At 49.2% G+C, this 25,997-nt stretch overlaps 3 protein-coding genes across 3 annotated transcripts in view; 2 read left to right on the forward strand and 1 right to left on the reverse strand.

Annotated features, from left to right (window-relative positions):
• The window catches only part of mark3a (MAP/microtubule affinity-regulating kinase 3a), a 43,293-nt gene extending 37,459 nt beyond the window's left edge, over window positions 1-5,834 (forward strand). The window contains exons 15-17 of the mRNA XM_080534035.1: window positions 1-216; window positions 4,535-4,579; window positions 5,029-5,834. The exon at window positions 1-216 is cut by the window's left edge and continues 60 nt beyond it. Coding sequence (XP_080390161.1) covers window positions 1-216; window positions 4,535-4,579; window positions 5,029-5,374 — 607 coding nt within the window. The 3' untranslated portion in view covers window positions 5,375-5,834. The remainder of the gene's footprint in view (window positions 217-4,534; window positions 4,580-5,028) is intronic.
• Window positions 5,835-5,975: 141 nt separating this feature from the next.
• On the reverse strand, window positions 5,976-10,929 carry ckba (creatine kinase, brain a). The gene is made up of 8 exons (XM_080534048.1): window positions 10,850-10,929; window positions 9,774-9,969; window positions 8,646-8,800; window positions 8,389-8,521; window positions 7,185-7,356; window positions 6,804-6,927; window positions 6,424-6,613; window positions 5,976-6,300 (listed from the first exon to the last, which is right to left on the reverse strand). The coding sequence occupies exons 2-8, from the start codon at window positions 9,958-9,960 to the stop codon at window positions 6,122-6,124; spliced, it is 1,140 nt and encodes a 379-aa protein (XP_080390174.1). The 5' UTR covers window positions 9,961-9,969; window positions 10,850-10,929; the 3' UTR covers window positions 5,976-6,121.
• Window positions 10,930-13,574: 2,645 nt separating this feature from the next.
• On the forward strand, window positions 13,575-24,978 carry trmt61a (tRNA methyltransferase 61A; the record flags this gene model as incomplete). The annotated part of the gene is made up of 3 exons (XM_080540039.1): window positions 13,575-13,905; window positions 19,842-20,108; window positions 24,665-24,978. The coding sequence occupies 3 exons, from the start codon at window positions 13,575-13,577 to the stop codon at window positions 24,976-24,978; spliced, it is 912 nt and encodes a 303-aa protein (XP_080396165.1).
• Window positions 24,979-25,997: the final 1,019 nt, after the last annotated feature.

The raw sequence follows: 25,997 nt of genomic DNA on the forward strand, positions 1-25,997 counted from the left end.
GGCCACGCCCCCCGACCGCCTGCGCTTCCCCCGAGGCACGGCGTCCCGCAGCACCTTCCACGGGGGGCAGCTGAGGGAGCGGCGCACCGCCACCTACAACGGCCCCCCCCCCGCCTCCCCCACGCTCTCCCACGACGCCGCCCCCCTCTCCTCCCAGACACGCAGCCGCGCCTCCAGCAACCTCTTCTCCAAGCTCACCTCCAAGCTCACGCGCAGGTAAGGTCGTAGTTCACGGACCGCACGCCACTACTAACTACCGTGAACTCTGAACTCTGAACCCAGGGGGGTGTCCAAATGTGGGCCGTAACCAACCGCCCCCCCCGTGTAGGGTCATATATGGTGTGTAGGGTAATATATAATAATAATATTAATAATACTTTTTATTTGTATAGCGCTTTTCCTGCAAACGTTGCAGCTCAAAGTGCTTCTATCATTATATAATCATCATTTAATTATTTAGTCATTTAAAGGCAATATTAAAAAGATGGGTTGTATGTATGTACACGTATGGTGTGTAGGGTCCACATGCCCTTTGACCTTTGGGTTGGTCATTGAAGACCAAGATGCTTTTTTTTTGTGTCAAGGTCAGAGAGTTGCATTGTGGGAAACATTCACAGTCCTGTTAAAGTAGATTTGTTTTAAACGTCGCCTGGGTGTCAACAACCTGAGAGGTGTGGGAGACACTTCCTGTCTGGAACCTGAAACTATGACATCATCACAACATGAAACAGGAAGTAGGAAGTAGTTTAGATTGGGACTGTGATGTCATCAGTACCAGACCTGTGATGTCATCATGACTGACAGAAATCCACATCTCACCTTCTGAATCTTCCCCTTTAACCCCCCTCTCCCTCTTTCTCTCTCTCCCTTCCTCTCTCGCTCTCTCCCTTCCTTCCTCTCTCTCTGTCTCCCTTCCTCCCTCTCTCTCCGTCTCCCTTCCTCTCTCTCTCTCTCTCTCGCATCTTCACCAATCACCATTCTCACTGTTTCTTTGTGTTTCTGTTGTAGAAACATGTCGTTCAGGTTTACCAAAAGGTAGGACCTCCTGCTGCCTACAGTGTGTTGCTCTTAACCACCTTAACCACCTCCGTGTTTAAACAGCTGGAGCTTCACTAACACACCTGCTTTAGAAGCTCTGATCTATGGCTGAGACATGGTCTGAGGAGACGTAACGAATGCTCCAGACCAGGGCGTGGCACCTCTCGATCGATCAGAAGCAAATCTCCAGCCGCCAGAAAAGCTTTAGCCACTAATCAATCAATCACCAACGCGTGCATGGCGTGGGGTTGGGACTGGCTGGCCAGTTGCTGTTGACTGTGTTTTTAATGATTTGTTTTGTATTGAACGGTTCTTCCAGGTAAGTTTATCTGCCAGTTTATGAGCCTATATTATATTCAACGTAGGTACGTAGGAGGAAGATCTGATCTCTTATCCTCGATCGCTGTATCTCTGTCTAGCATCGGACTTTAGCGGATTTAATGGTTGTGACCAGTACGCTCTGATAATGTTGGTGTTCTGTAGCAGCGATGCGCTTTGCGTCGTACTGTGGTCCGCTGGCTATAGATGATTTTGTCGAGCGTTAAGTATGCGTCGTTTGGCTTTCAGAGTTTCAGTTTTGTCCGTTATTGAATCACACATCCATGACTGATCCACTGGTACTGAAACACCAATGTTTTAGTGTTTTTGTGGAGTCCTACTGAATAGCAACAAGGTCACTCTGACTGACTATTCAGAGACTCAGAAGTGGTCATTGTTTGTTGTCCATTCTTAACGTAATGCATTTAATGCATAAAAATACTTCAGTTTGGAAACATTGATTAGACATTTATCATCGGCCAGTTGATTGTTGTTGTCTGTACCAGCAAACGGCTTGCAAAGGAAAAGCCCAAACGCTCCTATACCGTGTCAGTGTAATGACACACTGCCATCTAGTGGTCATCTAGTGGTATTGTAATGTTACATCTCAGTAAGTGACAGTTGGGTCACCAATCGTAAAACAAGGCAAGGCAAGTTTATTAGTACAGCACATTTCATACAACAGGGGCAATTCAAAGTGCTTTACATACGTTATTTAAAAATACAGCAAGAGCAGCATAGTAAGAAAATGAAAATTACAATGAATAAAAGCAAATATAAGAAGTAAATAGATAAAACATTTAATAAGAATGGAAAAAAGACATTGATAGAAGTGTTTGTGTTTAATCATAACTGGTGCAAAACATTAAGGTTTTTAGCATAGATTTAAATATTTTAAGGGTTTGGGGCCTGTTTGATTTCTTCAGTGAGTTTGTTCCAGGAGCATGCAGCAGCGCGACTGAAAGCTGCTGCACCGTGTTTTGTTTTTACTCTTGGAACGATTAGCTGATTAGCCTCAGCTGACCTTAGGGACGAACACTCCCATGATCCCATCTCTTTCCTTTACCTTCTTTGGTGCGTCTTTGTTTGTCACTCATTGTATTTCTTATTTCACAACATCTTCGGAAAAACTCTTGGTTGGATGTAACTCAGACGGTCTCATCTCTGGTCTCAGTGGTTTTTTAAGTCTTTGTCTGTTTCACCTTCACCCTTCACCTCAGTTCTACTGCTGTGTGCCTATGTCTCCTCCCTGACCTTTCTGTGACCTTTAACCTTCGACCTCTCACTGCTCTTCCTCCCCCTCAGGGTCAGTATTGACCCGTCCAAACGGCAGACAGCCAAACCTTCCACCCCTCCTGCACAGGGAGACAAGACTCTTAGTAAGTCTTCTGTCCAACCGACCTCTCCTCTCCTCCTCCCACTCCCTCCCTCCCTCCCTCCCTCCTTCTCTCCCTCCTTTTATCACCCCGGCGTTTGCGGCCTGTGATCCATGTCTTACATTCTTTCTTTCTTTCTTTTCATGTATCCGTAAACAAAAACAAAAGAAAATATATACACTACTTTTTTTCAGAATCCATCTTTTCTTCCAGATTCAGGAGCGGAAGATATAGAGAGTTGTAGGAAGTCGCAGATGGAGATATAGCGACAGCGTAAGGGATCATTAAAACCCCCCTACCCCCCCCCCCCCCCCCCCAACCCTAACCCCCCCCCCACAAAGAGAGCTCTCGCCCTGTCTGTGTTTCAAGTTTATGTGAGAGAACAAACTCTGATGATGCACACCCCAGTCCTGTCCTGTCCCGTCCCCCCCTCTCCCATATGTGTATGTAAAACCCTCACAGCCCCCCCCCCCCCTGTCCCACATAACAGCCTCAGAGCCTTTTTTTCGGCCCTTCTATTCTTGCCCCCTATCCCCCTGGGCCGTCAGCAATGCTGCAGGAACACCAGCCAGCCCAGAGACCCTCAGGAGCAGCTTCTCCTCCGCCTGTCCTGCCCTGTCCTGTCCTGTCCCCTGTCCTGTCCTGTCCTGTCCCCTGTCCTGTCCTGTCCTATCCCCTGTCCTGTCCCCAGCCAGCCCAGAGACCCTCAGGAGCAGCTTCTCTCTGCCTCCCTCCTGGCTGACGTCCAGGCTGGTCTGCATGTCCTGATGTCCTGATGTCCCCAACAGGGGACTGGGCCTCATGTCCCTACCCGTAGTCTCTCTAGCCGTCTCTGCGCTCTGCAGCGGCCTGTCCTGTCCCCTGTCCTGTCCTGTCCCCTGTCCTGTCCCACGGTGACTAGCAATCTGCTTGTCCTCTCCTGACACACGTCCAAGAGAGAGAAGAAATAGAGGACACCTCCTTCGCCTCCTAAAGAGACACTGTCCAACTTTCACCCCACCTCCCCTCCCCTCCCCTCCCCTTCCCTCCCCTCCACCCTCCCCTCCCCTCCCCTCCCCTCCACCCCCCCAGACCAGAGTAGACAGCATGAGTCCTCCCACACCAGCACCAAGTCCACATGGTGGCGTCTTATGCATGCAGTGGAAGTGATGCACAGTGTGTCTGGTTATGCGTGGACTGTAGGTGAAGTGTGTGTGTGTGTATGTGTGTGTGTGTGTGTATGTGTGTGTGTCTCTGTGTGTTTGGGTGAATCTCATGTTCTCATGTTTATCAAGCTTTACACAAGCTGTCATCTGGTCATAGCATCATCACCATGACTGTGTTCCCTGTGCTGTGTGTGTGTGGTGTAGAAGCATCTCTTCTTCTTTGTTACTTTTTAAAATCTGGGTTGTTTCAATGTTTTTGGTTAAAGAAGCAAGAAAGTGTGAACCCCCAGTCTGACTGATCATGTGACTGATCATGTGACTGGTCATGTGACTGGTCAGCTCGAGCTCCATTTGATTTATTCCAGATATTCTTGAGAGAATCGTCAATATTTTGTCCTGTGTCGGGGTTTCATGTTAAGATTGTTCTGATGAGGTGATGATATTTTGGTGGTGGCTTTCTTGTTTTTATAACTTCCAGTTATGTAACTGTTACTTGTTCTCTCTCTGTGTATGTACGGTAAACAATATCTCTCTCTTGTTCTCCGTGATCTTTCAATGATAAAAAAACGTTCTTTGGGAAGTCAACATTTCAGTTTTTTTGTCTTCCCCCCCCCCCATCCCCTCTTCATCTTCCTCCGCTCCCTCAACGTCTGACAGAGTCTCAACCGAGTTTGAGAGAACCGGGAGATTTGAGGGCTCAAGGTGAGGTATCTGCGCTGGTCCTGACCCCCACAGGCTTCAAGCCTCCTCCTCCCGCCACCATGCTATGAACCCCCCCCCCCCCCATCCCTCCATCCAGTCAGTCAGTCAGTCCCTAGCCCCGGTCCATCCAGGATGTCTCCCCCCTCCTCCCATTAGAAGCTTATGAGGGGATCTGAATGGGGTGTGTTGGTGTTGTTGGTGCTTTAAGTGCGTGCCCCCCGCCTGTTGTGATTGTGCCCCCCCCCCCCGGTCTGCATGACGCCGCTCTGCTTGTGTGCTGCATAACCGCCAGTCAGTCGCATGCTCACGACCCCGCAATCAACACCCTGCATGGTCGTGTTGTCGGTTTATTGAGACCTCTGTGTGTCTGTACAGGTTTGATGGATACATTTTGTCCATTTCCTGTCTCCTGTGTGTCATTTCCTATCTTCCTGTCTCCCTCCCTGCAGTCGCCATGTACCTGGGGATCAGAAAGGGGAAAGGGCGGGCGGTAAACCCCGCTCCCTCAGGTTCACTTGGAGTATGCGGACCACCAGCTCCCTGGAGCCCAGCCACATCATGAGGGAGATCCGCAAGGTGCTCGACGCCAACAACTGCGACTACGAACAGCAGGAGAGTTTCCTGCTGCTGTGTGTCCACGGAGACGGACACGCTGAGAACCTTGTCCAGTGGGAGATGGAGGTGTGTAAGCTGCCCCGCCTCTCCCTCAACGGCGTGAGGTTCAAGAGGATATCCGGCTCATCCATCGCTTTTAAAAACATTGCTTCCAAAGTCTCCAACGAGTTAAAGCTCTGAACACAAGGGCCGAATATTATATAGAACGTATTTAAGCTGTACAATCATTAAAGTAGCAGTTTCCAAATGTTTTTTAACAAGAATACACAGAGTATGTATTGAATATTATAATGTATAGAGTAATGCTTTGGCAATAATCACTGAATAACTTACTAATAACTACAGTATAATCTGGCCATATTTGGCCAACATAACGAGTTGAATATGATTTGTCATGCTGTGAACGTGGACAAAGAGCATTTCTAGTCTTTGGTATTATTTATTTCATCTTTTCTCTCCTCATGAAACCTTAGCATTGTTTTCAGTGTACATAATGTATCTTACTTCCAGACAGCCACACATTGTTATACTCCATTTTTCTTTTATATTGTTTAAAAGTAGAGCTCATGGAATTCATGTAAAATGTATGCTCACAAGGTCAGAGTCACCCGTGTCTCAATTAAAATGTCTGTAAACATGGTTCACAGTCTTGACTTCTCATGCTAAGGGTCGATCGTGTGGCTTATTTAAATACCAAGAAGGATCATGGGTAACTTCAGCACGCATGCAGTGACAAAGAACAAACGCAGTCAACCACAGATCGAAACATTTTATTGTCGTGTTTTCAGATCCACTCTCACGTTGAAAGAAGACCTTGCGTGAGAGAGTAAGTGCTCTTTAATACAGAGTGCATTCCAGGATAGTGTCACACATTCATTCAGACATGGGGGGGGAGGGGGAGGGAGGGGTGTCCAACCAGGGGAGAGTTTACTTCTGGGCGGGCATCAGGTCATCGATTGACCCGCCCTTCTCCAGCTTCTTCTCCATCTCCACCAGCAGCTTCACGCCGTCCACCACCATCTGCATCAGCGCCACCTCAGAGAAGCCCAGCCGGTCGGCGTTGGAGATGTCGAAGGTTCCTCCCACAGCCGCGGTGTCCACGCCACCTGAGGAGAGGCCAGATCGTTAGTCACCAGCCATCAACACAGGGGTTTCAGAACCGATACAGTATTCCTTCTGGCAAACGTATTGTCAGTATTACATGACGACATCATCATCATCTCCTTTACCTGTTCCGCGTTTCTGAAGCCTCAGCTTCTTGAGGATCTCCTCAAACTTGGCGTGCTTGCTGACGTTGGGGATCTTGACGTGGACGCCGGCGCGCAGCCCCGTGCCGAGGTTAGAGGGGCAGGTCAGCACGTAGCCCAGGTGCTCGTTCCACATGAAGGCGTGGCCGTTGTCTTTGAACAGAGACTCGATCTGCGGAGAAGGAGATTCGGGGGGTGGGGGCAGAATTTAGTTAAGAAGGTCGACATCGACGTTACCACAGAGTCGATAACTAGCAACATTTTTATAAAAACACCACGTTCTGAACGTGTGACGATGGTAAGTTACGGTGGAGATGATTGGCAGGTCTAGCTCGCCCAACCAGACGCCCCCTGGGTCTCACCTTGGTGAGGCCGGTGCAGAAGCGTGTGAACACCTCCCTCATGTTGCCTCCCTTCTGCATGGAGATGACCCTCAGGTGGTCCTCCTCGTTCACCCACACCAGGAACGTCTTGTTCTCGTTGTGCCTGAGACAAAGGAGAGCCTTAAACAACCTTCCTCTGAGCTCAGGAAGTAAGGCTTCTGAAGCACCAAATGTAATGTATGTATAAATAAGCCTTATTAACACCAGAACAGCCGTGGGTGGGGTCTTTTGACCGTGAGAGTAAAATAATTGTTATATCTTTGCACTTGATCAAATTTCAGGACCACTAGTGGTCGTTGTGTGTAAGTAGCAGCTTCCCATTGTAAAGACTATGGTCGTTTGACCCCCGAGGCGCCTCACCAGATGCCCCGGCCGTCGGGCCAGTCCCGGCCCATCCCGGCGGACAGCAGCAGAGGAGACACGGGCTTGTCGAACAGGAAGTGGTCGTCGATCAGCAGCTGCTGCTCCTCGTCCGTCATGTTCTTCAGGGCGTAGTACTTCCCCTTCAGGTCACCTGACAGGGCGGCCAGGGCTGGAGAGGAACGGACATGTTAGCTCCTCTGGGGCTCGGGCGGTAGAGCATGGCGCTAACAGCGCTTAGGTTGTGGGTTCGATTCCCGCTGGGACCGTATATACTAAAATGTATGTATGCACTTACTGCAATGTAAGTGTCTTTGGATAAACGTGTCAGCTGAATGGTGTATGTTATTATATTATTATATCAGCTCCGTTTGAGTCTCCGTTCATCTGGAGGATTAAATGTGTGGTGTCCCTCTTCTTACCTTCACTAATCCTGCCATGTAACACCAGTATTATTAACACCAGTATTATTAACACCAGTATTTACATTACAAGCCACAAATGACCTGTTCAAAACAGCCAAACAAAGCCAGTGACCTAAAACTGTTTAACAAAGACATCCCCATACGACTCGCCAACTCTCCTGTCAATAACTTGCATTAATTCAGCTTGCCACCAGAGGGGGCCCTCTACACAGTAATGTGGAAATGCATCATGACAGGGTGGCGTGCAGAGCTCCTGACCCGTTGCTGTGCAGAATGCTGTCTGTCCTCTGCTCCGTTATAGGTCATGGCTGGACAGAAACATCTACCTTTATCCTAAGCCTGCTTAGTGGTGCGTCAGCTTCTGTCCACCGCAACCCCCTCCCCTGTCATCCTCATCTAAACCCGCCCCTGTCACCCTCATCTAAACATCTGTGCTCAACTCTACGTACCACCCTACCCCTCTATGTACCACCCTACCCCTCTATACCGCCCTACATACCACCCTACCCCTCTATGTACCACCCTACCCCTCTATACCACCCTAACCCTCTATGTACCACCCTACCACTCCATGTACCACCTTATCACTCCACTATGTACTACCCTACCCCTCGACGTACCACCCTACCCCTCGACGTACCACCCTACCCTACCCTACCCCTCTACGTACCACCCTACCCCTCCATGTACCACCCTATCCTACCACTCAACGTACCACCCTACCCCCATCACTCCAAGTAACATTTAAACCCTCGCCACACGGCCCCTCTCCTCCGTACCCTCTATGGAGAGCTTCTCGATGCCCCTCCTCTCCCCGCGGCTGCAGTGGGGGGGCAGGCAGAACCCGCGGACGCTCCGGCCTGTCCGGACGCGGGAACTCAGGACGTAGTTGGGGTCCAGGTCGTCTCCGCCCTGCAACAACACACAGTGGTTAGCCTCTCTGCAGGAGGGTAGAGGGCTTCAATAAACCATGGGTCTCCCATCTCCAGAGAGACAGACTGACAGCCGTGTGTCAGGGAACAGAACAGCACCGGACCTTCAGGTTCTCTGGGTTCAGGTCGGTCTTGTGCTTGTCGGAGGGTTTGTAGCCTCCGTGTCTCTCCTCGATGACGGGGTCCAGCAGCTCCTTGAACACCTCGTAGGTCTCCTCGTCTCCCGCCACGCACCCCACCGTCATGATGAAGGGATGGCCTGGAGGAGAGACCAATCAGGAGGGGGCTTAGATGGAGACACACACTCAGGACCAATGACCAGGGTGGTGTTCCATCAACAACGCTAAAGGGAAAATCCAGGCTTATTCTGATAAGTCTAGTTATCCAAAATAAGCCTGGATGTTCCTTTATAGACGTTGATGGAACAACCCCCAGGTCACTGACCAAAACTCAGAATGTCATCAAGCTCAAGGCCTATACTGAGACTGGGGATGGGTGTGTGTTACCAGGATTATCAACCCCTGTCTGAATGACCCCGTCTATGGTGAAGCCGTTGGGGGTGGCTCTCTCTCGGAGCTGCTTGTACATGTCCTGGGTTAAGAACTTGGCCATGTGGTTGTTGTGCTGGCTGAGGTCTGGGAACTCCTCGTCAGGCGACAGCCTCTTGATTGTCACTTTGGCCATTTGGTCATTGCTGAACAGTAACAACAAACACATTCTACAGGGTAAGGGGAAGCTACCTGTTATGCTTAAAAAAAATGCATATGGCATTTTTGAAATCTACATTCTCCTTAAAAGTGTTCTCCTTACTTGGTAGGCTAGTAAGGTAGGTTAAGTGTTGATTGTAAGTCGCTTTGGAATAAGCCGGCGTCTGCTAAATGCCAAAAATGTAAATGTAAGGGGGCAACTGTCAGCTAGTGACATTCTTGTTGCCTGTTAAATGTTATTATGGCATGCCTGACTAACCAAATAATTGACCTATGTTCCAGCTACTAACACTGAGTGAGAGGCAGACCAATTGAATAAACTGCAACTATACACTTGATGCCGAAATGTTGCTGTAATGTTTTAACCCATCGGCAAGGTCATTGTGCAGAACAGAAGTGTGTCCTTGAAACGTGACGCTCAGAAGCCGCCACATCGGATCCAGAGACGCCCTAAACGCCCCTCGCTAAAGCCCGTTACCAGGCAGGACAGGTGTCTGGGTGGTTGAAAGCCGCTTGACTCTTTACCTGGGTTATCTACCCCGGTCTGAATGACGTCATCCAGTGTAAATCCACTGGGCGTTTGTTTGCTCCTCAGCCGCTCGTAGATGGCGGGAGTCAGGACCTTGGACATGTGATTATTGTGCAGGGTGAGGTCTGGGTACTCCTCACTGGAGGGGTACTTCATCTTCAGGTCGTTGTGACTGAAAGGCATGGCTGAACCCTGGACGCAACAAGGAGCGGAGGAAAAACGGGTGAAATGTATATTAAAACGATAAGGCACGTACGTCAGACACGCGAGTCAAATACTTGGGGTTTTTTTTCATGCGAGAGAGAACGAGCTCGTTGTGCATGTACAATGAAACACTGATGTCATTGAAGAGCACATCGTAGATGTCCAGTAGATGGAGGGAGGGGAAGGTTAAGGTTAGGAGGAGGCGAGGTGGAGGAATGTCAGATAGCAGAGACTGCGCAGTGACGTCATCCCATCCGATCAACCTCTCTACAAGGGTAAATGTATACAGGCCTAGAATAAGAATAATCACCGTTATTTGTGTTGCACATTTCCTGCAAACGTTGCAGCTATAACATGTTGGACACCACTGGCAAATTCATAATCCCTAGAAAGGGAAACCAATAAAGATGTGCAAATATTGTAACAGCTGCCAGGAGGCGATATTTCAAAGTCGATTCTGCGCTGGTCGACATCGAAACAGATTAATGATGACAATTAATAATTTCCTATAACCGGGAAAATATTAGGTTTAGGCAGGCCTAATTATTGCAAATATTTAATACTAGATGTATTTGATATACCGTCCTCATTATTTCCCAACTCATCATGTCATAATGTGAATGCTGTATCAAATATGCAGTCTTCGGTATCATAGGTATCGTATGTCTTCAGTATCATATAACGGATTTTTTATTTTTTATTTGCACGGAGGAAGGTCGATCTGTCTCAACATGAAACCAAGTATTCGTCTCGTCTGTTAGTAAAAAAAACACACACAAAAACACGCTGATTTCAGGTTAAAACTAATTTGACAGCCTTATGATTACGAGTTATTGATGGAATAAAGAGAACAGCTCCGCGGTCCTACCTGCTGTGGATCCTGCTGGCTACTGGATGACACAAAGATCCCTATGTTTCCTGCGAGCAGCTTCACCCAACAATGTGATTGCGGTTGTCCGGTAGGAGATGATCTTGGGAGATGTGTTTTATAGTGGACGGAGTCTGCTCCCATTGGCCAGTATTTCTAGTCCATTCATTTTATTGGACGACGATGTTATAATAGACTGGAGTTTTCATATTATTTATCAGCCTTCATCACTATTTCATTATTTTTTGGGGGAAGATGACAAAAACAAGAGCTGCATATTGCTTTTTGACAAGACTAGTGTATTGGTTTACATACAAGACTAGTGTATTGGTTTACATACAAGACTAGTGCATTGGTTTTACATACAAGACTAGTGTATTGGTTTACATACAAGACTAGTGTATTGGTTTACATACAAGACTAGTGCATTGGTTTACATACAATACTAGTGCATTGGTTTACATACAAGACTAGTGCATTGGTTTATTTGGGAATCAGAAGAGCTTCATAATAATTGTTTGGGATTGTCAATGTCTCCATGTAGAAGAAGAGCAGTATTATGTATGCATCAATGCAATCACGATTCCCAGTTGTTAACTGACCACTAAAACCCATTATACAACAGTTAGTTCCGACCAAGTAATTTGATTGGACAAGAGGCATTCCATGAGTGCTGATATACAGTATAACAGCACTGGGACTTTTAACTATATGTATCACTCCGAAATGACCGTTAATACAAAGTAGCTAGCCTGCAGATGTTTGTGTTCAGGTTACTAGGCAACAGTCCAGTTGCGGAACTATTTTTTGTTGACGGAGCCAAAATAAATGATTAAATAAACAAACAAATCATAATCTGTTGTCACTTATTACTGTTAACTAATACATTGCGCTGTAGAACTGTTGTATATAAGCAATATCACACGAGAGGACGGCTGTGATTGTCTTCTACTCAGCCTGCGGCCTCGTACCTACGACCCAATCACAGCCGTGCTGATATTCAGTATAACAGCACTCCCTCTCGTGTGATATTGCTTAATTAAAACCCATTGAAACCATTAAAACCCATTTAAATCATTAAAACCCATCTTTTTAATATTGCCTTTAAATTACTAAATGGTTAAATGATGATTACATAATGATTAAAGCATTTGAGCTGCAATGTTTGCAGGAAAAGTGCTATACAAATAATGGTTATTATTATAACAATTATTGTTATTATTATTATTATTATTATTATTATTATACCGTTTCTCCTCCTGTCTTTTTAAAAGATTCCGACGTCATCAACTGGAGCCGAAAATAACACATTTCAGTCGTTTGATCGCATCTACGAAGCGCAGCGTTTGCGCCGATTCACAGATCTGCACCGCATCTAGACCGCCTCGTACTTCAGATGTCAATGGAACTGAAGCAGAAACGATGTGATAGTCTGTCAACCTGCGCCTCCTCCGTCCAGTTCCAACACTCACCAACCAGGACACGTGGAGACTGATGTGAGAGCTCCTGGATCGCCATCCTCATTTGGAAAACACTGTGATATCAACAGCAACCTTTTATTTGATGTTTTAATCCAGCTGTTTTTCAGAAGGTGGGTCAAGAAGCTGATGAACGGTGTGAGAGGTGAAAGCGTAGCTACTATAGCTAGCATCGTTGAGACCAGTTCAGTTGTGCACAGGGACCTTGCCGGATAACACTAGCTGGCTAGTTTGCTTGTCTGTGTAGATTAAAGATGTGTCAAGTTACTCATACAGGTTGTTTATTGTTAGGCGATGCTTGCACCCTTGGCTAGCTAGCCACAGCTGCTCATGTAGCTAACTGCTCCTTTAGTTTAGTTTAGTTTAGTTTAGTTAGGGTTAGTTTACTCCACTGGAATATATTCTATATCTATACAGGATAATATTCAAATAGGATATATTCTATATCTATATTATATATACTTACAGTTTCTCCATATGTTCTGCCATGGTTGTGGCTGTTTCAGGTGAAGCCGTCAGGTTTATGAGAGTTATGATGATAAACTGTCAGTTTAAATGATACAATGTTTGAATCTAAACAAGGCGCGTGGCGTGTCCGCATGCATTTGATGATTAACAACATTTTGTAGAATGTTTATTTTTGAGAGAGGAGATTTATGCCTGCAGGATCTATCTATCTCAGTCTGCTACTGAATTTGTGTAAAAATAAATAAAAATAATCAGCCACATTCAAATAAGCCCCAACTAGTTTATCCTAATCATGTCATGTCACAGAGAGAAGCATTTGGCCTTAAATTAGCATCATGGTCCCATTGGGGCTGTCTCCTCACATGTTAGCTTCATGCATGTTTGTTCCAATGTAAGTAGTCAACTAGAACTCTTCCCTGTGTTCCCCCCCATACAGACCCCTGTGGTAGGAGTGTCTCTCACCCCCCCATACAGACCCCTGTGGTAGGAGTGTCTCTCACCCCCCTACACACCCCTGTGGTAGGAGTGTCTCTCACCCCCCCCCCCCCCCCCATACAGACACCTGTGGTAGGAGTGTCTCTCACCCCCCCCCCCATACAGACACCTGTGGTAGGATTGTCTCCCCCCCCCCTACACACCCCTGTGGTAGGAGTGTCCCCCCCTCTCCCCCATACACACCCCTGTGGTAGGAGTGTCCCCCTCTCTCCCCCATACACACCCCTGTGGTAGGACTGGACCCCCCACCCCATACAGACCCCCCCAGGACTGCACCTGTCATCATGAGTTTCGTGGAGTACTCAGAGTTCATCCGGGAGGGTGACACGGCCATCATCTTCCTGGGTCATGACTCCATGATGCCAGTCAAGGTGCAGAAGGGCGCCCAGACCCAGACCCGGTTCGGGGTGATCCGCCACTCCACGGACCTGGTCGGCCAGCGCTTCGGCACCAAGGTGACCTGCAGCAAGGGCGGCTGGGTGTACGTGCTGCACCCCACCCCGGAGCTGTGGACCCTGAACCTGCCCCACCGCACACAGATCCTCTACACCACCGACATCGCCACCATCACCATGATGCTGGAGCTGAAGCCTGGCTCGGTCGTCTGCGAATCAGGTGAGATAGAAAGATAGATAGATACATAGATAGATACATACAGTAGATAGTAGATACATAGATAGATAGATAGGCCTAGGTAGATAGGCCTAGATAGATAGATAGATAGATAGAATTGGAATTTGTTCTCTGTACAGAATATTAATCTCTAGACCACCACTACCACACTATTGCATGTAGCTGTGTATTGCATGTAGCTTTGCAGAATTGCATGTAGCATTGCAGGATTGCTTGTAGTCTTGCAGGATTGCTTGTAGTCTTGCAGGATAGCATGTAGCGTTGCAGGACTGCATGTAGTGTTGCAGGACTGCATGTAGCGTTGCAGGACTGCATGTAGCATTGCAGGGTTGCAGGATTCCATGTAGTGTTGCAGGATAGCATGTAGCGTTGCATGTAGCATTGCAGGGTTGCATGTAGCGTTGCATGTAGCATTGCAGGGTTGCATGTAGCGTTGCAGGGTTGCATGTAGCGTTGCAGGGTTGCATGTAGTGTTGCAGGGTTGCATGTAGCATTGCAGGGTTGCATGTAGCGTTGCATGTAGCGTTGCAGGGTTGCATGTAGCATTGCAGGATAGCATGTAGCGTTGCAGGGTTGCATGTAGCGTTGCATGTAGCGTTGCAGGACTGCATGTAGCGTTGCAGGACTGCATGTAGCATTGCAGGACTGCATGTAGCGTTGCAGGACTGCATGTAGCGTTGCAGGGTTGCATGTAGCATTGCAGGGTTGCATGTAGCGTTGCATGTAGCATTGCAGGATAGCATGTAGCGTTGCAGGGTTGCATGTAGCGTTGCAGGGTTGCATGTAGCGTTGCAGGGTTGCATGTAGCGTTGCAGGATAGCATGTAGCGTTGCAGGACTGCATGTAGCGTTGCAGGACTGCATGTAGCTGTGTGAATGTGAATCAGAAGAGCCTCACAGACATGAGAGGAGGTCTGGAGGAGTTAGTGACTGGATGTCTGACGCCAGTGATGAGTGTTGGAACAGAGAAGCCACTTAGCAGCTGCACCCACACTGTTAGAGAGACGCATCAGGACCGGCGTTCCATGACACGCTCTACACTCCCATCTCTGATGTTCACTGCTTTCAGTTGTCATACTGTGTACTGCAAAGGCCTGCTGTTATAGTGTATATAGTCCTTTCTAAAGGTTAGTTCAACAACACCATTAGAGTGCTGGCATGTTTCAAAACTCACCTCAGCGTCCTTTAATTTCCTGTTCTTCTTTATTTTCTTTTTTTTCCGATATGTTTTTAGGCCATTTCTGCTTTTATTGGAAGAGAGACAGGCGAGATGGACAGGAAGGGATGGGTGAGAGAGACAGTAGAGATTGACAGGAAGGGATGGGTGAGAGAGAGGAGAGGATGACAGGAAGGATGGGTGAGAGAGAGAGAGTAGGGATGACAGGAAGGATAGGTCGACCGTCCGGAATAGAACCAGGAACCCTGCAGTTACTTGGCTGATGCCTTACTGTGCTACGCTGCCATGCCCCCCCCCCCCCCTACTCCCCCCCTACTCCCCCCCTATTTCCCATTATTCTTTATTATTGAGCTGTCAGTTATTTAAGGACATGAACTGGACTTCAATAACCTGTTAGGAAGTAGGAACACTCTAGCAGCGACTGGAAATGCCCCACATGAAAGGCTAGTCCAGCGTCTGCCCGTAATGCAGAAGTGGAGAGTGTGTGGGGGTGTAATGGATGGTCTGAAGCTGCCTGCGTGTTTGTGCTCAGCGGGGGGGGAGGCGGGGGGGTGGAGAGGGGGGTCTCTATGCCGCAGTGCTTCATCATGCTTTACTGCGCTGTTCCACCCCCCCGACCGGCCTGGCCCTGGGATTATTGATGGGACACCGTCAACCGTGGGTGTGCACGCTGCCTGGAGATATATATCGATGAGAGAAACTGCCTAGTCAGCCTCCCTCCCTTCTCCCCTCCCCTCCCCCCTCCCCCCTGTAGCATAACAGAGAACCACAACATGTCTGCAGTCGTGTCACGTTTCCTCAGCCTCGTCTTGTGTGGATGAAGCTGTGGAGGTAACAAGATGGCCGACCACCTTCATACAGTACACACAGGACACAAGATGGCCGCCCTTCATACAGTACACACAGGGAACAAGATGGCCGCCCTTCATGCAGTACACACAGGACACAAGATGGCCGCCCTTCATACAGTACACACAGGACACAAGATGGCCGCCCTTCATACAGTACACACAGGGAACAAGATGGCCGCCCTTCATGCAGTACACACAGGACACAAGATGGCCGCCCTTCATACAGTACACACAGGGAACAAGATGGCCGCCCTTCATACAGTACACACAGGGCAGAAGTATCGTTAGTTAGTCAAGCGATGGTGTCCAATTAAGTCAATTAATTAAAGTATCCCATCGTCGACTCGTTGATGAGATTAATATAATTGTATTCATATGAATTGGAGAAACCCGTTTCACTCTGTAAAATAAACTAAATAACACCACAGGATGTCGAGTCAGAAGAACTCATTCGTGAATATCTGATGGTTAAAAGCTGATGGATTAACCTTGGAAGCTTGTCAGCATCCCATAATAATACTGATGACTCGTGTTATCATGGGATGTTACTAACAATCATCCAGTGCCTCTCTGAGCGTCGTCTGTACCGGGCAGCGGGGCGTAATCTGAGGTCTGAGGCCTAATCTGAGGCCTGAGAGACATTCTGCGTCCTGGGAGTGACGGTGTGATGGAGCTGTATAAACGCAGCGGTTAGAGGCGATTATCAGCTTTTCTGTTGAGTGTTGGAGAGAGAGAAAGTCACTTAGAGGAGGAATCACTTTGCAGAAAGATTGTCGCTGAAGGTCACTGGGCTAGCTTAGCTGAAGGTTATTCAGCGGGCTAGTTTAGCTGAAGATCACTGGGCTAGTTTAGCTGAAGATCACTGGGCTAGCTTAGCTGACGGTCACTGGGCTAGCTTAGCTAAAGGTCACTGGGCTAGCTTAGCTGAAGGTTATTCAGTGGGCTAGCTTAGCTGAAGGTCAGCAGGCTAGCTTAGCTGAAGGTCACTGGGCTAGCTTAGCTGAAGGTTATTCATCGGGCTAGCTTAGCTGAAGGTCAGCAGGCTAACTTAGCTGAAGGTTATTCATCGGGATAGCTTAGCTGAAGGTCAGTAGGCTAGCTTAGCTGAAGGTTATTCAGCGGGCTAGCTTAGTTGAAGGTCAGCGGGCTAGCTTAGCTGAAGGTTATCTTCTTTTTTTCTCTACGTGGTTGTTTCATATCTTCCAGGCATAGCAGCACACTGGCCAGGCTCCGGCCTCGCGCCAGGAATAGATTAGCCATGTTGATAAGGAGTCTGCAGCTCTGGGCGGGCTGCATCAACGCAGCAGCCTCTATGCTACGCTAGGCTAATGGTGCTCAGAGGAAGAGAGAGAGGGAGAGAGGAAGAGAGAGAGAGAGAGAGAGAGGCAGTGAGAGAGAGAGGGAGAGAGGAAGAGAGAGAGAGGCAGTGTGTTGAGATGCTGAGAGGCTTTAGGCTGCTGTCATCTCCAGCCAGCCCAGCAGACATCTCCACTCCTCTACACACCCTGACTAATGGTACATCTGCCTCTCTCTCTCTGTCTCTAATGGTAGATCTGTCTCTCTCTCTCTCTGTCTCTCTCTCCCTGTCTGTCTGTCTCTCTCTCCGTCTCTAATGGTAGATCTGCCTCTCTCTCTCTCTGTCTCTCTCTCTCTGTCTCTCTCTCTCTCTCTCTCTCTGTCTCTAATGGTAGATCTGTCTCTGTCTCCCTGTCTGTTTCTCTCTCTCTCCTTGTCTCTCTCTCTCCCTCTCTCTCTCTCTCTCTCCTTGTCTCTCTCCCTCCCTCTCTCCTTCTCTCCCTCTCTCTCCCTCTCTCTCTCTGTCTTCCTGTCTCTCTCCCTCCCTCCCTCTCTCTCTCTCTCTCTCTCTCTCTCCTTGTGTCTCTCCCTCCTTCTCTCTCTCTCCCCCTGTCTCTCTCCCTCTCTCCCTCCCTCCCTTTCTCTCTCTCTCTCTCTCTCTCTCTCTCTCTCTCTCTCTCTCTCTCTCTCTCTCTCTCTCTCTCTCTCTCTCTCTCTCATGAACAACCCTCCTCTCCGGCTCTGAATGAGCTCTTGTGAACCACTGAATAGGAAAGTTCTGGAGGAAATACTTTGTCCACAGTTGTTTCTCTGTGGGCCCACTTACAACTTGGCAGCGCCTCTGTAAACTCGTGTGGTAAACTACGCTGTGGTGCTCCTCTGTGTCTAGACAACCGTTACACACAACCAAGACGTGGTGGAGCGCTACGTAGCGTGTCACACCCTTTACTCTGAGCTGTCGTCTGGGTAGAAACCCATGAAGAGAAGGTGCAGCGTGATGCCTGACTCTAGACTGGACACCGGTCCGGTTAGAGGTCCAGTTACATTTTACATTTGACATGTTTGGCATTTAGCAGACGCCTTGTTCCAAAGCGACTTACAGTCGATACATTTGACTTGAAGCAAGTGAATCATCAATCCACCAGTCGTAGCAGGAAGAGTAATCCAGCTCAGGCCAGGTCAGGGGCCATTGGCAGTCTCTGTGATAGAAGAAGAAAGAAAGAAAGAAAGAAATATATATTGATTTTTATTTAAAAATTCACACTGGAGAAACAGTTAGCGGTGTTGTTAGAGGTTTCCAGTGACACTCCCCCCCCCCCCTCCCCCTCTCCTGCCTCCCCCCTCTCCTGCCCTCCCCCTCTCCTGAGCCCCTCACTCTGACGTCAGTCGCTAGTCGAGCGGCGTGGCGTTTAGCAAGTCAATGTGCCGCTGAGGGGCCAAACACGGCCCCCATTGTTGCCATGAGAACAAAAGCAGCAGTGACGCAATGTGAGGAGGGGTGGGGGGGGGGGGGGCGACGACGACACACACTACACTACCGGTCACATGACCAGTCCACTCCACACACACAACACAGCCAGTATTGTGGTGCTCCTATGACGGTTACCGCTGCAACGAACGCACCATCTGATTTACTACATGCAGCTTTGGCATCTACTGCATTGCGTCAGGCTTGCGTTTGTGTGTGTGTGTGTTGGGTGGGGGGGGTCTGTGTGTGGTGTGTGTGTGTGTGTGTGTGTGTGTCTGGGGGGGAGGTTGTGTGGTGTGTGTGTGGGGGGGGGGGGGTTGTGTGGTGTGTGTGTGGGGGGGTTGTGTGGTGTGTGTGTGCGTGTGTGTGTGTGCTCCTTGTGTGTTGGGTGATGGGTGCTCTGACTGAAAAGACGGTTTGTCTGAGCGAACTGACCGTTCGTGCATTTACGAACGTACCCGTAATAACACTGCTGACAGATGTTTTTCATGAGAAAAATACTTTATGCGTGAACGCCCCCCAAGAACACCTCAACGCCCCCCAAGAACACCTCAACGCCCCCCCCCCCCCTTTAAAGAAATATTGGTTCCAGCGCCCCTCGATGTTGTCTGAACGCCCCCGTTGAGAAACGATGCAATAACCGATTCCAACAATTGACTGTCAAGTTGAATGCATGGCGATGACCGTCATGACAAATTGTTTCACTGTTATGTGACCCAGATAATGTAATAATAACACAGCAACATTTGAAGTAAACCACGCCTCTTTATTATCATAAAACGTATTGTTGGAAAAAAAGGACTGTCATTGTGTGTGTTTTTAGCATGTTTTTAGCATGTTCATGTTCTATCAGCATGTTGTGCTAAACATGCAGAGCAGCTGTCTAGCTAACGCCATGTTCTTAGTTGTTAGCTAGCTAGCTAGCGTGTTGAAGCACAGTCAAGATTGTAATTAGACAATTATTTCATAATTGTTACAGGCCTAAACAGGCAGTGGGTCATTAACATTTTCCCTCCCCTCTGGTGTGGTTGCTAGATACTAAGCATTAACCCTTTCCTCCCTGATGTGCCATCCAGGTACAGTGGGTCGTTAACCCTTTTCCTCCCCCTGGTGTGTCATCCCTCCAGGTACGGGCAGCGGGTCCCTGTCCCACGCCATCCTGCGCACCGTGGCGCCCAGCGGTCACCTGCACACGGTGGAGTTCCACCAGCAGCGGGCGGAGAAGGCGGAGGAGGAGTTCCGGGAGCACGGCGTGGCGCACCTGGTCACCGTGCGCAACCAGGACGTCTGCAAGGAGGGCTTCGGCCTGGAGGGCGTGGCCGACGCCGTGTTCCTGGACATCCCCTCGCCCTGGGAGGCCGTCTGCCACGCCCGCACCGCCTTGAAGAGACACGGTGAGACTAGGGGGGGGGGGAGGGAGGGATGGGGGGAGGGGGCGAGGGAGACATGCCCGCACCGCCCTGAAGATCGTAAATTGCAGCTCATCCAAAACGCCGCTGCTAGGGTCCTAACAAAAACAAAGAAGTTTGAACACATTCCACCAATCCTGAGATCCCTGTACTGGCTACCAGTCTCTCAGAGAATTCAAAATCCTCCTAATTACATACAAATCCCAAAATGGTCTTGGACCAAAATACATATCATATCTCCTCCCACCCTATATTCCCACAAGGCCCCTAAGGTCAGCTGAGGCTAATCATTCCAAGAGTGAAAACAAAACAAATCAAACAGGCCCAAACCCTTATTGGGTTATTGCTTTTATTCATTGTAATTTTTATTTTCTTACTATGCTTCTCTTGCTGTCTTTTAATAATGTATGTAAAGCACTTTTACAATCCATTACGTTGCAGTATTTTAGCTTGACTAGCGAGTTTGTGTTGTGATTAGTATTTCTGTAGTTCCGTGTTTCAAAAGAAAAGTCAGAACATTTTTGATTGGTTGCCAACATGAAGACCAAAAGACTAGAACGTGTCATATGGTCCCGGCATGGACTCAAACCCACAACCTATGCGTTGTCAGTGCTCTACCTTCCACACCGACTGAGCCACAGAGGACCACGGAGGCGTGCGTGTGCACGTGTTGAGAGAGACAGTTAGAGCCACGTGATGGTGACAGTTGTATCTGTTAATAAAAGAGAAATCCTCTCAGGCCTGCTAACACTGTGGAGCCCAGCCACACACACACGCACGCACACACACACACGCACACACACACACACACACTGATAACACTGTGGACCAGCCAGACCGCTGGTCTCTAACACACAACATTGAGTGTTGTGTGTGTGTGTCTGTGTCAGGTGTGTGTGTGTCTGTGTCAGGTGTGTGTGTCTCTCTGTGTCAGGTGTGTGTGTCTCTCTGTGTGTCTGTGTGTGTTAGGTATGTTGTCTGTGTCTCTGTCTGTGTCTGTACGTGACTGTGTCTGCTCGTGTGCGCGTGTCTGTGTCTGTGTGTGTGTGTGTGTGTGTGTGTGTGTGTCTGTGTCCGCTCGCGTGTGTGTGTGTGTGTGTCAGGTGTGCGTGTGTACGTGTGTGTGTGTGTGTGTCAGGTGTGCGTGTGTACGTGTGTGTGTGTGTCTCTCTGTGTTCCTGACAGTTTGTTCCGTGTCAGAGGCAGAATAATAAAAGTGACCTGGACGCATGCGGTCGTCTCCATGGAGACCAGGACCCACAGTGCAGTGGGGGGCAGGCCCGGGCAGGTTGTCAGCTCAGTGGGGGCGGGGGCGGGGGGGGGGCAGGAGGTTCATAGCTCTCCTGGGGGGTCTGTGTCAGGGTGGGGGGGGGGGCAGGGCGCTGCTCTATAATCCCGAGGCAGCAGCAGACTCAGAGTCAGATTAAATCTGAAGCCCCAATATCTGCTGGAATGTTCTATGTCACACAGGGATGGCATGATGCCCTCACCCTGTACTGCCTGTTTTACCCTTTACTGCCTGCTTTACCCTTTACTACCTGTTTACCTTTTACTACCTGTTTACCCTTTACTACCTGTGTAGCCACCAATTCCACGTTGTGAATGAAAACAGTAATAGCCCGGGTTGGATAATCACGCACGCCACGCTTTCCTTGTAGGTTGTATAACATGTAAAAGATTTATTGTCCGAAAAGTAATCCAATGTATTCAAACGAAACGAAAAGTCATAAAGCGAACGGTAAAGTATGTGATTACAGAAAAGAGTGATTGTGGTCAAAAATAATGTTGTTGCCATAAATACACCTGGGCCCATCCTATCACCTGACCACGTGACACTCAATTAAGACTAAAACATCAATACTTCTATAACCAAAAACATAACGCTATTCTTTACATAAATAACCCAAAACATAAAATAAACATTAATCATGAAATATAAATATAACTCAAAACATTAAACACAAATCATCCAAAATAAAAGCCCAAAGTAAAATTGGCCATAACAACCTGTTTACCCTTTACTGCCTGCTTTACCCTTTACTACCTGCTTTACCCCTTACTACCTGTTTTACCTTGGGATGACTCTCCTACCTGCTTTTACCATCTGTTCTACTCTGTGTTGACAGTCCTTCCTTGTATGGCTTCACTTCTGCATTTTCCCTTTTGCACAATCTACCCCCCCCCCCCCCACACACACACACACACACACACACACACCCACACACACACACACACACACCCACACACACACACACCAAGAACACAGCGAAACTCTCCCTTAACCTCTCACACACACACATAGACACACAGACACACACACAGACACACACACAGACACACACACAGACACACACACACACACACACACACACACACACACACAGACACACACACACACACACACACACACACACACACAGACACACATACACACACACACACACACACACACACACACACACACACACACACACACATAGACACACACAGACGCACACACATACACACACACACAGAGCTCAGCAGACAGCCAGACATGTACAGGATCTCATGACCATACAGGGTGGTGTAGCAGGGAGAGAGAGGTTCTCCTTTAGACAGATCTACTGCTCTAGTCTGCTGGGAACCTCTGCCTCCCTCCCTCCCCTCCCTCCCTCCCTCCCTCACCCCCTCCCTCCCTCCCCCCACACTGCTGACCTGCCTCTCCGTGCTTCAGTAGAGGGCATCCAGCACAGCGCCTTCCACCAGTCCATCATGTCCGTCCGTCCGTCCCCACACACACACACACACACACACACATACATGCATGCACGGTCGCTGTGTAACCATGGAGGCTAACGGCGCATTCCCTGCATGCTCCCTATTACCCAGAACCCTCTCCTCCTTTCCTCTCCTCTCCTCTCCTCCTCTCCTCTCCCTGGTGGTTCAGACCCATCATGGTGTGTCTGTGGAGGGGGGGGGGGGGGGGTCTCTGGGCTCTGTGGAGGGGGGGGGGCTCTGTGCTCAGTGCTCTGGGGCTCTAGAAAGGGGCAGAAAATTCCTTCTTCTTTTTTCTTCATGTAATTCTTGTCATTTCTTGGCCTGTGGCCTGGGCCTGTGTGAGAGCAGCAGCCAGGGCCTGGCATGGAGGCCCCCCCTCTCTGGCATGGAGGCCCCCCCTCTCTCTGGTTCAGGACTGGTTACCAGGCGACCAGGCGGCTGTGGAGAGGGAGGGAGGGAGGGAGGGAGGGAGATCTTATTAGTCAATGTAGCGTCTGCTATCTGAGTTTCCACATTTGGTTTCGCAACGTCTTGTGAGGCTTTTTTTGCTTTTGTCTGTTACACACACGCACACATTCCCTCCTGGAGGTTGAGTGCTGGTAGTCCATGCCTTGGCCAGAGAGGGGGGGGGCAGGGGTCATGGCTAAGTGAATCTGCTGTGGTTCTGTGTAAAGTAAGGCCTTGGGGGTAAACTACACTTGTTAGCATTAGCATCCCTCTCACGTCACTGCACCTCTCCTCTCCTCTCCTGTCCTCTCTCCTCTCCTCCTCCTCCTCTCCTCGGAGGAGGAGAAGAACATTCCTTCTTCTAATCACGTTGACTGCTTCCACTCATGGCTCCTGGCCTGAGCGTAGATTAGTTCCTCCTGCTGTGGCTGGTGGACAGATGATTCACTTACTTAGTCAAATGTATTTGTTGTATTCTGCCTTTGGAATAAAGGCGTCTGCTAAATGCCAGAAATGTAATTTTTGCAGTCTGCTGTTGGCCGAGCATAGCCCTCTGCCCTAGCCTAGCCACAGCTATGGTCTGACTGGCTTTTTCCACATCTGAGAGGTTTGATGCCAGTACAGTGTCCTGTACACTACAGCCTCAACTGTTGTACCAAGTTGAACTCTCCTTTCATTGTGAGACTGCAGAATCTCGTAGACCCACAACCAACCGCCTCCTTTTTACCTTATGGAAAATGAGTTGATGCTCAGCAAGCTAGCTGTCTATGACCGAAAGACGCGTGTAAAATGTTATGCTCCAGTCTCTCTCCCCGTTATGAGTGACTCAATTAATTTAGATGCACCAGTTGAAGTTTCCCAATTGTCCCATTGTGACGCGATCCGTCACACAACAAAATTCGACAGTGCGACAGAATGTCCAATGCGACTCGTCGCCTTAGTGTGTCTGGAGTCTGTCAGAGCCTGTTGTCATGGAGATCCTGATCTGCGTATAAGTACCGTGGAAGAGCAGAGACTTAAGGAACTCTGGATGTTTACTATACTGGCAAAAAAGTAAAGTGTGGGATTTTTTTACATGTGTTTTTTGCTGACCCAGACTGAATGGTAAATGGACTGCACTTACTCTCTCTCTCTCTCTCTCTCTCTCTCTCTCTCTCTCTCTCTCTCTCCTCTTCTGCTTCTATTCCCCCCCTCTCTCTCTCTCTCCCCACCCCTTTGTCTCTATCCTCCCCCCTCCCTCCTTCTCTCTCTCTCTCTCTATCCCCACTTCTGTCTCCCTCCCTGTGTCCCTCCCACTCTCCCTCCCCCTCCCTCCCTCCCTCTCCTCCCTGCAGGCGGTCGTGTGTGTTCGTTCTCTCCGTGCATCGAGCAGGTCCAGAAGACGTGTGAGGCGCTGGTTGAGGAGGGCTTTGAGGAGGTCGCCACGCTGGAGGTGCTGCTGAAGGTCCACGACGTGCGCTCCGTCACCCTCCCCCTGCCAGACTTCGGCCCTGACAAGCCTCCGGAGACCACCTTGACCTCTGAACCCCCCCCCCTCCCCGTCGCCCCCGGCAACGCCTCGGTGTTCTGCAGGACCACCACCCCTCCCAGGGAGATGGCCGGCCACACGGGATACCTGACCTTCGCTACCAAGCCCCGCATGATGTAGAGGAGGGAGGGGGGAGGAGGGAGGGGAGGGAGAGAGGGGGGGAGAGGAGGAGGGAGGTAGAAGAGGGGGGGAGAGAGAGGAGAGGGAGGGAGGGAGAGGAGGAGGGAGGGAGGTAGAGGAGGAGGGATGTGGTACTGAGTGAGCTGTAGAGAGAGAAGAAGAGAGGGGGGGGGAGAGAGAGGGAGAGGGAGGGAGGGAGGGAGGGAGGGAGAGAGAGAGATATAGAGGGCTGAGTGAGCAGTGGATCCCCAGTACTACTGACGCCTCAGGACTTAGACAGGTCTGAGTGGGAAACACTCTGCTTCTGGACTGATTTACTGTATTTCCCCCTCTTCTCCTCTCCTCTCCTCTCCCCCCCTCCCCTCCTCCCCTCCCCTCCCCTCTGCCCTACATGTAACAGTGCATAGCTGTGCATCTCTCCCCTAGCTCTGGAAGACATGGACTAATGCATGCACACACACACACACACACACACACACAGAGGGGAAGGGGAGAGAAGGACAAGTGGAAGTGTATAAATAGCCATTTGATTGCAGTGGGTTTCTAGGCGGGGGGGGGGGGGGTGGAGGGGGGGGCAGGGGGGGGTGGGGGGGGCCAGAGCCTGAGGATGTGAAACTCCCTTTAGCCTCTCTGTCATCCAACTCACTGGGTTCGTCTCTGAGTCGTTCTCAAGTGAAATAAGGTCAAGACCAAAGCAATGGACCTGCCCCCCTGTACAACCCAGTTTTCTGTTTCAGTCTTAACAGATTCTAATGATTTATTTGAGGGACTTTGACATGTCTTGATGTTTTATTTTATTTTTTATTTATGTTGTACTTTTGAATTTGAATGAATAACAGTGAAGGAGGGAGAGATTATGTTTAGTCTTGTTGAAGATCTTCTGTTTGACCAAGAAATCCAATAAACGCCTTTACCCACTTCCTCCTCTCTGCTCTCTGCTTGGACTGGAAAAGAAACACAGAAGGAAATCTTCCTTATTCTTCTTCTTCTTCTTCTTCTTACACTTTCTTCTTCTTCTA

This window comes from Nansenia antarctica, assembly GCF_963989245.1.
Source record: "Nansenia antarctica genome assembly, chromosome: 1".
NCBI lineage: Eukaryota > Metazoa > Chordata > Actinopteri > Argentiniformes > Microstomatidae > Nansenia > Nansenia antarctica.